The following is a 16458-nucleotide window of genomic DNA, read 5'->3' as shown; positions in this document are numbered from 1 at the left end:
GGCGATTATGCAAAAAAAATTGATTATACGATTATGTAATAATTGTGACAGGCCTACGCGGGGGGAGGAGGAGGAGGAGGAGGCGGCGGCGGCGTGATGGTGGAAGAGGACCGCACGATAAAGGAGAGCCGGTACACCAAGGTGGACACCATCGCCGCCGACGAGAGCTTCACCGAGCTGGACCTGGGCGACCGCGTCATGAAGCTCAACACGGAGGTCCGCGACCTGGGCCCGTTGACCCGCAAGGGCTTCTACTTGGCTTTCCAGGACCTGGGCTCGTGCATCGCCCTGGTGTCCGTGCGGGTGTTCTACAAGCGCTGCCCGCTGCTGGTGAAGAGCCTGGCGGAGTTTCCCGCCACCATCCCGGGCTCGGAGGCCTCGCAGCTGGTGGAGGTGGTGGGCCGCTGCGTCAACAGCTCCCTGGCCCTGGACGAGCGGCCCAGGATGCACTGCAGCGCCGAGGGCGAGTGGCTGGTGCCGATCGGGAAGTGCGTCTGCCAGGCGGGCTTCGAGGAAATCAACGGATCGTGTCAAGGTGAGAGGTTGCTGTGTTAGAGGAGGCTTTGGGGGGGGCTTTGGGGTGTGTGTGTGTGTGTGTGTGTGTGTGTGTGTGTGTGTGTGTGTGTGTGTGTGTGTGTGTGTGTGTGTGTGTGTGTGGGGGTGTGTGTGGGGGTGTGTGTGTGTGTGTGTGTGAGAGAGAACATGTGATTGACCGTATTTGTGTCTGTGTCTACATTCTGGTGTATCAGGAGTTATATTAGGGAGGATTTGACTTTGACCTCTCTGTTGATAATAAACATAATACATACATTGTCACACAATTATCAGAAGGGTTAAACGCAAGAAAGCCAGCGGCTTATTTCCATTGCGGTCCTTTCACATGTATGTGTAAATCATGTGGTGATGCATGATGTGATGAGTGTGTGCACTCAAGGCCACTCAAGTCCAAGCACCCAATGGTGCAAGAAGTGTTCCTGTGCATGTTAATATACTGTATACTATATAGGATACTGGAAGTATCTACTGTATAGATGTTGGTGTGGTCATAACATATTGGAATTGGTAAATTGCACACAATACCACAGCTCTAATAATCAGCATATTCCTATAAAAGTGGCTCACTAATTCAGTGCATACCACTGAAAATTTTAATGGCTATGTAAGTAATATCTTTAGATTATTTGAGTATCAGGGTGTTGAAACAGATTATCCTGGAGAGAATCAATGTCCTCTCCCTTGGTTGTCTTGATGTTCGTTACATTCTCGCCTCTTTGCAGCATTAATACTGTACCACCGTGAAGTGGTGTGACTTGTCTTTATGCTGTGTTTAAATCACCATTTAAAAGGTTCTTATTCACGCAACACTGGTTAGAAGGAGTTGCAGTCGCATAGTATCGGCGAAATAGATGTGATTTATATTCCCATGGCTCAACCTAGAACTGTGGGCTGGTTCGATGTAATTTGCATACGCACAATGATATCAGACACAAAGTGGATTTATTCTATTGCCTGCACAGTTATGCTCTCCACTCACTGTGAATGCTTAGTGGTTAGGATAACTCCAGGGATATGATGGTATGAAATATTTACAGTCGTACCGCGGTGAAGAAGCGACGGTGGTTTTCCCACCGATGCGGCACATTGCGTCGTCCAAATTCGCCAGCTGCCACACATCATCTGGCTCTGAGCCAAAATGTGCCGAAAAACGCGATGTAACATTTGGCTTCGAAACTAGGTCACCAGTCTACTGCCAACCGTATAGGTTTCACCCCCTCCCCCTCTTGTGCAGCTGAAGTGACGACCAAGTTTGGTTCCTCTAGAACAGTGGTTTTCAACCTTTTTCGCGTCCCCCAACCCCCAAATTAACACATATTAGCCCACTGACCCCCATTTGAAAAGATATGCCAGGGACTCAACCATTTTGATTTTTTGGGGGTCTTAATCTACACTGTAATCATCATCATTAGTGTTCATTTAACTCTGAGAGTGTACAAATGGAACCAAATGGACCCGTTAGGGTCCATTTGGTTCCATTTGTACACTCTCAGAGTTACAGACACATGTGGGGCCATTTGGTTTCTAACTATTAATTTGGCTGGGGACCCCCTCAAGGACCACTGGTTGAGAACCACTACTCTAGAAGCCCATAGTAGGATGAACATAGGATGGAACAAAGTCAGTGATGATAACGAAATAATGATTATTGTGTTTAAGCTTACAATTCATATCACGTTGATAAATTTTTTTTGAAAATTCCTGAACATTTGTGGAAAAGTTTGCCTATTTGCTGTTTACGCCAAACATAAGGGTTCAACATGGGGTTTTGCTGGGCAGAGTGTAGTCAAAGGGACTGTGTAAACTTACTTTCCTGACAGGATGTAGTTGTTATTCTGCACAGAGCTCTAGGTGTTCTGCTGAGCACTATAGTGCCTAGTTTGTTGTTCAGTGTTTACTTTGTTTTTCTGTCTTTTTTGTGTTTGTTTCCATATCTCCCTCTGTACATTTGTGTGTGTGTGTGTGTGTGTGTGTGTGTGTGTGTGTGTGTGTGTGTGTGTGTGTGTGTGTGTGTGTGTGTGTGTGTGTGTGTGTGTGTGTGTGTGTGTGTGTGTGTGTGTGTGTGTGTGTGTGTGTGTGTGTGTGTGTGTGTGTGTGTGTGTGTGTGTGAGAGTGTGTGTGTGTGTGCGCCTGTTTACTGACTCAGATTGATTATTTTTTTTGTCTGTGTGTGTGTACGCGCGCATGCACGTGTGTGTGTGTGTGTGCGTGCGTGCGCATGCGTGCTTCTCAGTAGCTGCTAGAGTTCATGGTATTCCCCCAGTGCTTCACAGTAAAATCCTCAGTGTTAATTTATCCATTTGTAACTTAAAGAGTCTACATACTGTACAGTAAATGGACCCTTCCATTTGGTTCCATTTGTAGACTCAGAGTTAAATGAACACTGATGATTTGACAGTGTTTGGCAGTACTTTGTTTTAGCTGCTCTTCTGTGATCTTGAGCCAAGAACGTTCTGGTTCCCTCAAGTGTTTCCATGGTTTCACACCACTCTTTGCTTTTCCTTCCTCTCCTCCGTTCCTTGCATCTTCTTATCCTCCCTCTTTTTTTCTTCTGTTCTTTTCACCTCTTTTCTTCTTTTCACCTCTCTTCTTATTTAAAAAAAAGACAGTGCTTTGTCAACAGTTGTAACAGCACTTTGGCTTAGTTGTACCAGCAATAATGCACCTCTGTATGCACCTTGATCTTATTGAAATATATTACATGGTATTTGCTGGTTCTTGATTTCACCTTGAAAGAGCATTTCAAGATATTAATTTTACTAGAAAATGTAAACCTAAATACATTTCTGGCAAAAAAAAGTGTGCATGCGTTTGTGTGCATGTGTACGTTTGTGCGTGCGTGCGTGCGTGCGTGCGTGCGTGCGTGCGTGCGTGCGTGCGTGCGTGCGTGCGTGCGTGCGTGGAAGGGGCCTTTTGCCCTTTTGATTTCAAGAGCTCTCAAGCCACATAGACTCTGATGAGGTAAGCAGCTTGTGTGTGTGTGTGTGTGTGTGTGTGTGTGTGTGTGTGTGTGTGTGCGTGTGCGTGTGTGTGCGTGTGTGTGTGTGAATAAGGCCTTGGAGACCACATGAAATGTCAAGCAGGCAGTTAGCTGCCTGGACAAAGGACAGAAGGTAGAGGACAGAGTTACATTGAATTGTGGGAGTTAGTTGCTGATTCCCAAGCCGTAAAGGCTTTATAGTTGTAATACAAGGTGCTGGTGGTAATGAATTTTTATTCGAAAGCCATTTGATATATACTCCATACTACATGGTGTCGCTTACCAAAAATAATTGATTTACATGCTGGTTTGTAAATTAGAAACTGTCATGCAATGGAGTACAGTGTAAATTAAGCTTACTCACTTTTAACCTAATCGTCCATATTTTGCGCATGTCATTATTTTTTCTCACTATTTGTCTTAAGAAGGCATAAATACTGTAGGGCTTAAGTGGTTAACTCAAGATATTTTGTATACTGTACATAATGCAGTGTTTGTCTATTGAAGTGGTTCTTTGTGAATCTTTCATCTGATAATTTCATCATGAGCCACTGGTTGGGTACTTTATAAGGCCTCAAAGCGTTGAAATGTGGAATCAGTGGAAGCTGTAATGCCCAGCAGATTTCACGTTGGAAAACTGAATTTTGTAGAAATATCTCAATAATATATCAAATAGTTCTATATCCCTCAATACTTAAAAAAAAGAAGAAGAGATCCGAGCAATCAAAAAAGTGGAGCAGAGGATGTAGAGTTAAAAAGAACTTTAATGCATTAAACATGACAACATGTTTCGACCAAGAACGGTCTTCATGAGGGTGTTTTTAATACATTCATCGCAATATCGCTCAATACTATATCAAATAATGCAATATCGCTCAATACTATATCAAATAATGCAATATCGCTCAATACTATATCAACTAATGCAATATCGCTCAATACTATATCAACTAATGCAATATCACTCAATACTATATCAAAAATAATGCTGTTTAAATAAAATGCTATCTAAATTACCGGTACCTTAACTAGTGCCTCATGGCCCTATAGCAGTGACTTTTCTCACAACATTAAATATCTTCACTGTGGAACTTGTACATTGGCCATTTTCAGCAAAGGTTTTCCCGCAGAATACGGATGCTGGGGTTTAACATTCTGTGTACCAAATAATGCAGTATTCCTGTATTCATGTGGATTTATACACATGTCATCTGAACGCCTCATCATGACCCACTTTCGGGTCCTGACCCAATGGTTGAACGTCTCCTCCACCCTGTGCTCCACACTCCACCTGCTCCACCGCCGCTCCCCGGGGACCAGAGGAGATCCGCTGGGGAGCGGGACCAACACATTAGTTGAGTACCAGAGGACAGTGTGTCCTAGAACACACATGCACACACACACACACACACACACACACACACACACACACACACACACACACACACACACACACACACACTAGGGCTTTCACCAACTAGTCGACTAGTCGACTAGTATAACCACTAGTCGACTCTGTTGGTACTAGTCGAATAGTAGGGGGGGAAAAAAATGGTTTTTTTTTTTTTTTTTTTTTTTTTAATTTGTTTTAATGCCATAGTAATGGCCCGTCTTACTATTATTATTATCCTCCTGACTTTATTTTTTATCAAAAGGGGGTCAAAAGTATGCCCAATAAAAGCCTATTATTGGGCAATGGGGATCCTTGGAGACGCTGCTGTGGTGCTGTGCTGCTGTGCCAGAAGCGCTTCCCTTAAAAGGCCATAAAAATAAGGGCAGGAGGATAATAATAATAGTAATATAGTAGTAGGATGGCATTTTTTTTTTTTTTTATGTTAATTTCGACTAGTTGACTAGTCGACTACTAATTGGTCAAAACAGTCGACTCACACAAATCATTAGTTGTGAATGCCCTAACACACACACACACACACACACACCTACATGTGCACGCACACGCACACACACACACACACACACACACACACACACACACACACACACACACACACACACACACACACAAACATGTGCACGCACAAACATGCACACGCACACACAAACGGACACACACACACACACACACACACACACACACACACACACACACACACACACACACACAGTTTTGTTTCTCTTCCTATCTATTAGGTGAGTCAAAATGTGAAAAAAAAATATCACTTAACCCCAAACAAATTGATATGAAAGGTTTTTCAATGGATTCTAAAGGCGTTTTTATTTTTTTAAGATGGCGTCCAATGGAGCTTAAAATGGCTATATCTCAATTGCAAAAAATGTACATACATGTATAGCTGTCATTGGAGGAGGTTATGCGTTACGAGCTCAGTCCTTTCCCTCCTGCCCTCGTTGAAGCCAGAAACGTCTTCAGTAAGGCACAACTAGCGCATGCGATCTATCTATCTATCTTGTACTTTATATTTATCTATCTCTTTTACACACACACACACACACACACACACACACACACACACACACACACACACACTCACACTCACACTCACACTCTCACACACACTCTCACAGACTTTGCTCATTACAGGTGTACTATTTCTGCTTAGTGTGCTTTTTGTTATAGTATAATGGTATAAGTATAATGACATCCATTATATTATACGCTTGCATTACTGTGCCTATACTTAATTTTGTATGTTGTTGTTGTTGAGGAGTCCAATATAGTTTCTGAAGGTCGCTGAGTAAGCTTTTAATGAGCCATGGGCATTGATGAAGCAAGCCGTGTGAGACTCCCCTATTGATATGTATGCCTTGTTCATTTTATTTTGCAGCCCTTTGCAACTTCATTAGTGAAGGGACTGCACAAATCCGTAATTGTTACTATTATTGTTATTGTGACAAAAAACAACATATGTTTATGTTCAACTACAAATGGGCGACTCTGCACCTTGCAGTTCAGATGATTGTTGTTGTGCAAGGAGGAAAGATGCTAATGTGCTCAGTTGCAGTAGTAATAAGCTAAAGGACAGAAAAAACACACCTTGGTGATTGTTATACTGGGTGTGAGTTAGATGCAGTGAGGACACAAATTATTTATATTACCATATGTGCAAAAAAGAAAAGTGCAAGTGAAGTGAATGACATGTCAAATCATCTGAAATACCACATGTAACACCGATGTCTATACATCTCGCATGGCATTTCTATGGGGAGATAATTAGGGAAATTGCTGTCACCGGGCCTAATGGCATGCCTGAAGACATAGTGACACAGTGACACAGACCGCACATTCGCTCAGACTGCTGATGCAAGCCTATGGCTGACAAGACAAGGGGTACTGTGATTACGGATACACCAGTAATGTGGATAGGTGTAGGCATGGGCTTATACACAGTGTAAAAATAGCCCTATGGGTCCAGTTACTTTAATTCTATAGCCCAGATTTACCTGTGTTAGTAAGGCAGATTGAACATTTCGTGCCTCAAATACTTGAGGTACAGTAAGGATGCAGCACACCCATCTTATTTTTATAATATAGTAAATCGTGCATTTCTATTGCACCTTTGCACAAGCGCTTTACCATGTGCAGTACATTCACCCATTCACATCACACATACATTCACACGCTGACAGTGGAGGCAACCATGCAACGCACCAACCTACTCATCGGAAGCAGTTAGGGGTTCAGTGTCTTGCTCAAGGACACTGGATTGAACCGGAGACCTTCTGATTCCAAGACGGCCTGTGTACAGTATATGTAGGTATATATATAGATATATAAATATATACTGTAAATATATAGATAGATAGATAGATATGAAAAGAAGTCGTGGATTGATTGATTGATTGAATATTTTATTAGACAGAAATGTAAAACAGCACGAGTAAAAGGATCTAAAAGGATAACACCAAAAACATCCTTGCGGTCTTGTTTCCATTGGGGTCCTATGAATTCAATTCATCAACATAACATACAAAATAGCACCATAATTCAATATCATCACAAATATAAAACACTATATGCACAGAGTAGAGAAAAAAAGTGGGGGGGTGATCACCTGTCTAAGGGAGAAGTGATAATTACCTCCCCCTTTGGCCTCCTGATTTTCAGGCCTTTTTAAAGGAAGCCAGTGATCCACATCCACTGTGAAGACGGTGCAGGTGTTCTGCACTCCAGATTACGTGAGAGAAACTGCACTTTTGTGGTATAGTACATGCTTGCAGTCATGAAAATATTCCAATAATTCTTGGCAATGTTTATTTAGCCCCCAGTTCAGACGGACACATGAGACACTCACGTGTATGCATATACACACACACCACACTCCACACACCACACACACACCTCCTTTTTTCCCTTCCCTTCCAAATCTACCCAAAAAGAGCCAGTGTGAGCTTGGTGATAGACTATGTTCGCCCCCTACTAGGGGACACTAGGATTCATGCGGTTAATAACCAGAACCCATCTCCCCATCCATCAGGCACAATAAAATCACAGAGGCCATTACGTACCATTTGGCCACAGACACGACACCCACCAAGTGCAATGAGGAATAAAACCATGAAAACAATTATTCTATATATTATTTTTTTAAAACATATTTTTCATCCCCCCAAAAAATCCTCATTACCAATAATTGTGATTAATAATCTTGTTTACAGTACTAAGCAAAACAATCTCTCGCACAGGAACGTGTGTGTGTGTGTGTGGGGGGGGGGGGGGGGGGGGGGTGTTAATCGGTGTGCCTTTCAGGTGTAAGAGCTCTGAACATCTGCCTGATGGGAGCCTATTTCAAAGCCACCTAAAAGCAGATATGGCCGTGTAATTTTCCGCCCATTATCGTTTCTATCTTGCCCTTTCAGAAAATGTTGGTGTCATATTATTTACATTTTGTTAAAGGAAGAAACCTCTCAGAAGAAAATTGCTAAGTGACATGTCTTTATCTGTGCACTGTACACTTAATGCACCAGTGGTGATATAGCCTGCTTTTGCTTTACAGTGTAGCCTTGCTTCACCGTGCATGTTTTGTTATAGTGTGCTTGTGTGAGTATCTAGTGTCTTTGTGTCTGGATAGAGGTGTGTGTGTGTGTGCGTGCATGCATGTGTGCATGCACGAATGGATGCATTTAAAACACACGCACGCGTGCTTGTGTGTTTTAAATGCATCCATCCGTGTACTGTACTGTTAATAGTTAATCTCACTCTCTGTCTCTCTTTCTGTGTGCTAACTTCTGTGTGCTGAACTGTTAATGGTTAATCTCTCTCTCTCTCTCTCTCTCTCTCTCTCTCTCTCTCTCTCTCTCTCTCTCTCTGTCTCTCACTCTCTTTCTGCATGTTAATAGGTTGTGTGTGTGTGTGTGTGTGTGTGTGTGTGTGTGAGTGTGTGTGTGTGTGTGTGTGTGTGTGTGTGTGTGTGTGTGTGTGTGTGTGTGTGTGTGTGTGTGTGTGTGTGTGTGTGTGTGTGTGTGTGTGTGTGTGTGTGTGTGTGTGTGTGTGTGTGTGTGTGTGTGTGTGTGTGTGTGTGTGTGTGTGTGCGTGCATGTACTGTATGTTTGTGTGTGCGTGCATGTACTGTATGTTTGTGTTTAAATGTATCCATCCGTGTACTGTACTGTTAACAGCATATTTATGACTGTTCTGCAAGCATGCATATCTCTTTGTGCATAATTGTATTTAACAATGGGCCACAGGTCAGAGTACAATACAGGTGCGTCTTTGTGTGCAAGTGATGTATGCAATTTGTGTGTGTGTGTGTGGGGGGGGGGGATGTGTCTACTGAAGCATTCTGAATGTAGGCCAGAACAAGCTAACTGGTTATGGACTCAATACCAACCCCACCCCCACCCAAGCACCCCACCTCTCTCTCCCTCTCATTCTATCGTTCCATACCTTTTTTTCTCTGCATCCATCTTTCCTACCCTTCTCTCCATCACTCTCTCTCTCTCTGTTGTCTCTGTACCTCTGTCTGCTTGGCTCCCTCACCGCTCTCTCCACCTCTTTCTCTGTCCTTCTCCATTAACTACTTCATCCACCCTTCTCCCTGTTTCCCTTTATCCATTTGAGCGTGCGTTTTAAGATCCAGAGTTACTGGTCCATTTTGTTCCATTTATATAGTCTTGTACAGTTAAATTAAAATATTTCACAGTGTATCTATCTTTATTCATCCTCCTCTCTCTACATCTCTATCTCTCTCTCTCTCTCTCTCTCTCTCTCTCTCTCTCTCTCTCTCTCTCTCTCTCTCTCTCTCTCTCTCTCAAGCCTTTCTTTCCCATCTCTCCCAGCTGTCCCCAAGGAATCTGTGTGTTTCCATGTAGTGCAAAGTACATCTCTATTTATGGAAAACATTTAAGCACAGTACAGCATCTCTGTGTAACTGCCCGTCACGCAGGGTAAAATCACAACTATGACTCCATGAATAAATGAACTGACTGTGAATACATGACTGTGTGAATACATGACAGTACTGTATCACTGACTTAGTGAATACATGACAGTACTGTATCACTGACTGTGTGAATACATGACAGGACTGTATCACTGACTGTGTGAATACATGACAGTACTGTATCACTGACTGTGTGAATACATGACAGTACTGTATCACTGACTTTGTGAATACATGACAGTACTGTATCACTGACTGTGTGAATACATGACAGTACTGTATCACTGACTGTGTGAATACATGAATACATACAGTTTGCATGACACCATTGTGTGACGAAGTATAAAATAGGGCTTGAGTGGTTAATTGATTAGTTGATATTATATATGTACGGTTTCTCGATTATTCAATTAATAAAGTTTGTTATTGATAGAATAATCCAAAATTAATCGAGAGTTGCAGCCCTAATGAATACTTGACTTATGGGTGATATTACAGACTGTCTAGCCTACTGTGTTATTGTGTTAGGAGCCAGCGGGGTCACTGGAAAAATATTGCAGTTGAGATTCTAGAGCAGTGTTTCTCCATCAGTGGGTCAGGACCCAGAGGAGACAAGTGATGTTGTGGTTGGCTCTCAGACAAAGAACAGCTTCAATATGGTGAATATCTTTTTGTATATTTCGCCACATTTTCACCCCAATTTAGTCATTGCCCATTCACCATGCATACTGTGATCCCTGTCACTGCCAACACATTCTCACCCCAACTGGTCAAATACGGCCACATGGTCAGCATCCCTTGGCGATGCCGTGATTGCCCTCTAGTGTAGCGCCATGTTTAGATGCTAGAGAACATTAACCCATTCAATCCGGGAACGCATCTACAAATGTCTTCTAAATCCTAACAGTTTTCTGAAAAACGTATGTTGCTATATCAGTGGTGTGCTCAAATTGTTTCATGTCAAGGACCACCCAAAATGATATGTATTTGGCCGCGGACCCCCCTATCTCAAAATATTTTGTTCCAGGGACCCCCCAGAAGCAAAGATTTGAGTTACAAATCCCACGAAACCTGTCTCTGCCGACTCTGCACTGTTCGAGTTACATACCAACGAGGTGGAAACTTGGGAAAGGGTGCCTTGTGGCATCAGCGTCGGATGCAAAAAGCAACTATTCAAGCGGTGAAAAACTGTATGACATTTTGGGGTGAATATGGGTCGTTTCGCCTGAAACTTTCAGCTGAAGAGTTTCACCTGGAGAGCTTCACACTGTCGTCCCCAGCCCCTCTCCCCGCTGAGCAGGCACCCTGACCAAACGGCAGGGGAGGCTAATGCAGCGATGTGATCCCTCGCTCGCTTGGCAAACACCAATATTGTGCTCATAAGTCGGACGCACAATGCCCTCTGTGGTGGTGGCAGAGTTTGTTCTGCTCTAGCCCATTAAGATAGCAGTCTTTTAGATTTTAACCACTTTAACCATTATTTTATACTTTGGCTATTAAAAAATAGCAGATCTACAAGCTCATCGCACTGCACCAAGTGCCTCGCTATGAGCTTGTAGATCTGCTATTTTTGAAAAATCATGGGACATTTTTGCAAATCTTTGAATATATATATTTAGGGTCCCCACGGTCATGAAATTCCTGGAAATATTTTGAAATAAAAAATAAAAAAATCCAGTACTGGAAAAGGTTTGGAATTGATCAAAGGTCCTGGAATTTATCAAGGGTCCTGGAAAAATATTTGGCTATCGATTTTTGGGCGGTGAAACCGCCCCTATAAGTGAGATTTGGAAAAATGTACATTTTCCTGCGCTGTGATCTGGGCCCAGGAAATTAGTAGAATTATCCTGCGCTGTGATTGGCCAATCACAGCCTATTCAGGACTGTGATTGGCCAGTGTCACATGACACATGTGCATAGCCCTATATAAGCAACCATAACTTGAAAAAAACCAAAATTTGGTTTTTTTCAAGTTATGGTTTTGTCCATCATAAAGAGTGTTTCAATAAATGTATTTATCCTTTGTACATGATTGATCGACTCCATTCAGTATTGTGATTAGCTAGCAAGACACCGCCCACTTCACACAGGGTGTGATTTTTTTTAATACAAAACATTTTCATAAACATGTATAACATTACACGAAATATGTAACATAAGTAGTTTTGCGCCGAACGGGCTGTGTAACACCCCATCCGCACTGCCAGCGATGGGACGTGACGTGACGCGAGGCGCGAGCGGGCGATGAAATCTCATTAAAATACATGTTTTTGAATGAGACCGTCCTGACCTACCGCGAGCGACAACGAACCGTGCAACGACGTCGTCCACCCCTCCTATTTTCGCTCGCAGGGTCTCTATTTGAGCGAGGTTTCGCGGCTGTGCCCCGCCCCCAAACACTTTTTATTGTTTTTTATTTATTGATTAAATACTTTAACAGATTTGTAAACAGTACAGAGGTAGGATTTTACAATGGTTGTTAAAAGGATAACACAAAAAACCCTAAAGGAACGTGTTTCCATTGTGGACCTGGTTGTGATCTGCACACTGCTTTGTCATAGAGTGAAAAAAAAATAGTTCGATATACATCGATATACATCTATAGTATAGGCTATTTTTTATTGTCAGACGTTTTATAAAGAGTGGAGGAACTTAGATTTTCAAATACCTATAGTGGACGGACAACACATCAGCTATACTGCACATCACTTTGTTCTTCATATTTGAGGATTGTTTTAAACACAGTAGGCTAGGCCTATAGTGAGACCCTCATTACTTCATATTTTATTTATAGCCTATAAAGTTCAAACGACCACCAGCAAACAGTAAGCTACAGTGAGTGAAAAAAGCTCCGCTATTCAGTGGTGGAAGAAGTAGTCAGATATCAAATTTTACTTAAGTAAAAGTAGCAAACATGGGAAGAAATAGGCTACTCTGTTACAACAAGTAAAGGCCAATGTTCAGTAAAAGTACAAAAGTATTGGCATCAAAATATACTTAAAGTACCTAAAGTAAAAGTAGGCTACTAAAATGTTTGATCTACAAGCTCACAACGCATGGTGATGCATTGTGAGCTTGTAGATCGGCTATTTTCAAATAGCCTATGTATAAAATTGGGCTAAAGTGGTTAATGTATGTTTTATAATTTAATAATGTATATCTGCAAAGTAACTAACTAAAGTTTTCAAATACCGGTAATTGTGTAGTGGAGTAAAAGTAGGAATATTTGCCTCTGAGATGTAGTGGAGAAGTAAATAAAAATAAAAAATAAAATAAATGGCACTTTAAATTTACCACTCTTGATTTGTTTTGCATAATTATGTTCATCCCTCCTTGTGTCTGACAGTATCCTCTTGTTGAAATTAACTTAATAGGAAAAACATAGGAAAACCAACAACAAAAGTGTAATTTAAAACGCCCTTGCATCCTTCATTACTTTTTAATTCATAAATAGGGCAAATGCAAGGCAATATTATTTAAAAAAAATAAGTCATACGGATGCCATAATGAGTCTTCCAGTGAGCTATGCCCTAATTGTGCACGAAATGTTGAATGAAATTGTACTATTCTATATTCTATGCTTTATTTTTGCTACACTGCCTATCTTTGGGCATTGTACATAGGAGTAAGAGACACATTATTGCGCTGAATGATTGTTTTATAGGCCTGGAAATTGGGCTAAATATTCTGGAAAAGTTTTGGAAAAGTTTTGGAAATTCATTGCTAAAAATGTGTGGGGACCCTGAATATTCTTTAAGCGAACATTTGTAACTAAAATCTTTGCTTCTGGGAGTCCCTGGAACTAAATATTCTGAGATGGGGGTCCGTGACCAAATACATATCATTTTGGGGGTCCTTGGCATGAAAAAGTTTGAGAACCACTGATATTATAGCAACATGAGTGTTTCAGAAAACTGTTAGGATATATAAGACATTTGTAGAATCAGCCTCAGGTCTTAATGGGCTAGACTAGAGAATGTGCTTCACAGTCAAAATACCGCAGTACACCTGTTTTGAAAGTTGTGTGGCACATACGTATAGTGAACATCATACATGAATCATGCAAAAGTAGGATCTAATACCACGGGGACAGGGAAGTAGAATGCTCATACCTCCGTCATTTAGATGAAAGATATATCTGTGGCAACACAAAGAACAAAAGATGAAGATATGTGTATTGGATATGGATGAGGTGTGTGTTGTTGACGGGGGACCCATGTGGCGTTGGATTGCTATGTGGCAGATACACCATCTATGTGGTTGTGTGTGAGATGTATGGATGCAGACAGGATCTCGCTGGGATAATTGGCGATCGCCTGCAGCCCTGTCAGCCATGGGAGACTGAAGGGAGAGAAGAGGGAAAGGGGGATGAGAGGCTGGGGAGAAGAGTGGAGTGTAAGGGAAGGGAAGGAGGGAGCAACATGGATGGTTAGATAGATGTAGATGAATGGTAGGAGGAGAGGAGAAGTTATGGAGAAGTGAGGAGAGAGAGGGAGAGAGAGAGAGAGATGGAAGGGGAAAAAAACCCTGTGGGAGTGAGAGAGAGACGGACGATTGTCGATTCAGATGGGGTGGTGGTGGTGGTGGTGGTGCGTTTCTGTGTGTGGTGGGAGTAGAGATAAAGGGAAAGGGATAACTGGGAGAGGGAAAGACCATCGGAGAGATTGACAAAGAGAGAGATAAAGAGGGGGAAGGGGAGGAGGGGGGATGCAAGACCCCCTCCTCCTCGTGCTGCCGAGTGGAATGTCGTGGAGATGCTTGGATGAAAGCACAACTCAACACAATATTAATCGAATAAACTTGTAGTTATCACATGTATTTAGCGACGTACCATGTAGTTAGTTATTTATAATAATTATGTGTACAGCGATCTGCCATATGTGAATGAGCGTTGTTCGATGTTATAAAATGAAATGTTGTGGTTTGTCTAGTGCTGGGTAAACGGCAATCTCTACATGTTTGAGGTTCAGATAACTTGGGATGAGCCTTTACTATTATATTGATTGTTCAGTAGCAGACCCTTGATGGACTGAATTGAATGATTATAAACAAGACTAAGGCCTCTAGTTTGATATGTAAATGCTTTATTGACAGCGCGATTGATTGGCTTGCGTGTCTGACACACAGCAGCACTACTGTACAGCTGGGTGTTAACAGACAAAAGATGAACCTAGTGAAAAGAGAACACCCACCAACCCAGGCTTTTATTGCATCCTATTTAGCCATTTTATTTTCTGTCTGTGCACCCCATCCAAATTATGGTTCCCTTAATAAAGGGTTAGAGAAGCGTAATATTTGTTTGCTGGGTAGATATGGCTGTCATTGGTAGAACTTGCACATTGTCCGTGTAAAATTGCTAACACGTCGCCCACATCAGCTACATACATGTACGCCACATACACGGGAATCCCGGTGCTGATGGTAGATTTTGATAGCATCTTCATGGAACTCTCAGAAAACACTACACTGAGTAGTTGTCAGCTAAACTCTAAAGGCCCCACTAGCAAATCATTCATTCCTCTGGGGAGCATGAAGATACACAGCAAATTCAGTCTGTAGTCAAAGAACAAAGAAATCGTTGGTGTCGGGTGGAAATCTTGTATGTCCAAAACCGTTCCTTTTTTATTATTACTCTAAAAAGACAAAATTAGAAAATAGCCCATTTGCAAACTCACAACGCCTCGCAGCACAACTTGTTGTGAGCTTGTAGATCTGCTATTTTCACTACTTTTGTGTGACACTGGTTTACGAAAAAAAAAAAAAAACATAAAAAGTTGAAATATGGAGATACGAGGTTTCTGCCTGATATAGTAACGAAATACTAGGTGCTCTCGATTACTGTTCAAAAGAAATAGACAAAGACACACACACACACACACACACACACACACACACACACACACACACACACACACACACACACACAGGCCCTACTCTACACAGCTCGTCCCCCTAGGTGCCATGCTGTGAAATACCCATAGTATTAAAGGGTACTAGTGTCCGCAGAGTGCAGGATTTAATTCCCAGGACATGGACTTTGACTTGGAATTTAATTCCCTGGACTCCCACTTCCTTTCAGAGGTCGGTCGGGCTCCCATGATCTCTGTTTTCCCCCGCCTGTCAGTCGCCATGACAGCCCGTGTCAAACTCGATCTGGGTGCCATAGTGTGGCACTGCTACTGGAACCCGTCTTCATGGCATTCTGTAGTAATGTCAAGGAGATGCGGTCTGTACGGCCTCAGGGGAGTTAGGGGATACTGTAGCAGTGGGTCACCGCTTTCTTGAGGCGCTGTAAAGGCAGCTGATGGTGTGTTGGCAATGGCGTCAGTGACAAGCATAATAACAACACAGACATTACATTCAAATAGGGCTCGTAGGTAGGTGTGAGGGGCCGCATAGCGGTCAGAACCTCTAGTTTGCTCAAAATAGGGACACCAGGGTTAATGTGGTTTACATAAAATGTTTCTGTCTCTGTCTCCTTTTCCCAAAAGGAAATGTGTGTATTTCATTCAGTCTGACCAAAATCAGGGATAAAACATCCCCACCGAGAAAAATGAATGACCA

At 42.2% G+C, this 16458-nt stretch overlaps 1 protein-coding gene across 1 annotated transcript in view; it reads left to right on the top strand.

Moving 5' to 3' along the window:
• The window catches only part of LOC308078777 (ephrin type-A receptor 5-like), a 110784-nt gene that overhangs the window by 26296 nt on the left and 68030 nt on the right, over nt 1-16458 (top strand). Inside the window, exon 4 of the mRNA XM_080420127.1 lies at nt 52-535. Within this exon, the coding sequence (XP_080276253.1) occupies nt 52-535 (484 nt within the window). The remainder of the gene's footprint in view (nt 1-51; nt 536-16458) is intronic.

The sequence above is a fragment of the Gymnoscopelus braueri genome (genome assembly GCF_963280865.1).
Source record: "Gymnoscopelus braueri genome assembly, chromosome: 22".
Lineage (NCBI taxonomy): Eukaryota > Metazoa > Chordata > Actinopteri > Myctophiformes > Myctophidae > Gymnoscopelus > Gymnoscopelus braueri.
Note: the sequence above shows the minus strand (reverse complement) of the source record. Positions and strands in the feature narration are given on the sequence as shown.